Below are 1,626 nucleotides of genomic sequence, written 5' to 3'. Positions count from 1 at the left end.
TCCTGAGTTTATTAGCACCTAATATTATCCTCTTCTGCCTATACAGTTCCTTCTCTTTTGTATAATCCATCTCTCTTCTGGAGCTTCAATTTCCCCTCTGGATTTTCTCTATTATTATCAAACAACAGAAATAATATTAATAATTATCATTGTTCTATATTAAAACATAAAAGGAAAAATGATCCCTCTTTAAATACTGTTTTAGTTTTCTCATCCTTACATAGTAGAATTTTTAAGGGTGACTTATAGTCACTTATAGTCACATCTGCCCCCCTTCTACCCCTTTTCCTATTTAATGTGACAAAGTTTGAGTCCCACCCATCTTTTTATTGAAACTGCTTTAACCTGTATCACCAACAAACTGGCTGGTAAATACAAGATAAACATTTTGTTTCATGTTTCTTCCAGTAATTTGGAATATTTCTGTGTTAGTTTTGTACTTCTGTGTAACGAATGATCAAACATTTTGTAACAATCATTTTTTTATCTTAAAACAGTATCCATTTGTTAACTTATAGTTCTATAGGTCATGAATTTAGCTATGGTATGACTGGTTTCCTGCTCAGCAACCCATAAGGCTGAAACAAAGTGTTGTTTGGGCTGCATTATCATCTTAAATTCTGGGCCATCTTCCTGTTTTCTTCTACTGGCTATTTTTTTTTTCCTTAATTAAAGTTTTAATACTGAAATCAAGTATTCATAAGGTAAACAGTTAAAATCCCTAACCAATTCTGATGCAAGTGCCCAGAATTACATCAATAACTGAGCAAAAGACTTACTGTCTACAACATTTGTTGATTTATCAAGATAAACTATCCTTTAGCCCAAATATGCATGTTTCATAGTTCAGGAACACAGGTCAGCGACAAACTTCCATGGAAGTCAAAGAAATTCTTTACACTCCGAAATCACTTTGCACTCTGAAAGATACCAGCCTTCCTCATCTCCTCAAAATCTTTCATGGAATCATAATTTCTGTAGAAATCTGCATATGCCTTCTTCCTTGGTTCAGCCACAGCAAACTTATAGAAAGCTGCAACCCCCAGAGAAACAAGGACTGCTCCAACAATATGAAATCGCAGACGCTTGGCCAGAAGGCCACGCATCTGAGGTTTCGCCAAAGCACTGGAAGACATGGCAGCTATTTTCTCCCTTAATACCAACGTCCTTCCGGATGGAGATCTTCTACTGGCTATTAATCAGAGATCACTGTCTGCTCCTGGAGGATGCATTCATGTCCTAGCCACTGGGCTTTTCTTACAACATAGTAGTTCTCTTCTTCAAAGCCAATGTGAAATCTCCTCCAGCCTGCTATGGAAAATTTTTAAATGAAAAAATGGTAATACCATCACCTTTGCCATATAAATTCATTAAATCAGGAGGAGGAAAGTCTATCTCTTCATATTCACAGGTCCTGTCCACACTCAAAGGAAGGAGATCAAATTAGTCATTTAAACGACAGGTTAGGAATCTTAGAGATAGCTTAGAATTCTGTTTACCACATTTTCCTCTTTGAGTTATTCCTCTAATCCCAGTGTGTAGTTCCTCTGACACCATACTTTCATAGTTTTTCTTTAAACTTGTCTTAAGGATACCATTTGTTATATAGCCTGCCCTTAAAACATT

General features: G+C 36.1%; 1 protein-coding gene across 1 annotated transcript; it reads right to left on the bottom strand.

Moving 5' to 3' along the window:
* Positions 1-853: 853 nt before the first annotated feature.
* On the bottom strand, positions 854-1,177 carry LOC117022352 (cytochrome c oxidase subunit 6C). Its single transcript, XM_033106361.1, has one exon. The coding sequence runs from the start codon at positions 1,134-1,136 to the stop codon at positions 909-911; it is 228 nt and encodes a 75-aa protein (XP_032962252.1). The 5' UTR covers positions 1,137-1,177; the 3' UTR covers positions 854-908.
* Between the last annotated feature and the right edge of the window lie 449 nt (positions 1,178-1,626).

This window comes from Rhinolophus ferrumequinum, chromosome 5, assembly GCF_004115265.2.
Source record: "Rhinolophus ferrumequinum isolate MPI-CBG mRhiFer1 chromosome 5, mRhiFer1_v1.p, whole genome shotgun sequence".
Classification (NCBI taxonomy): domain Eukaryota; kingdom Metazoa; phylum Chordata; class Mammalia; order Chiroptera; family Rhinolophidae; genus Rhinolophus; species Rhinolophus ferrumequinum.
The sequence above is the reverse complement of the archived record's forward strand: the minus strand, read 5'-3'. Positions and strand labels throughout refer to the sequence as shown.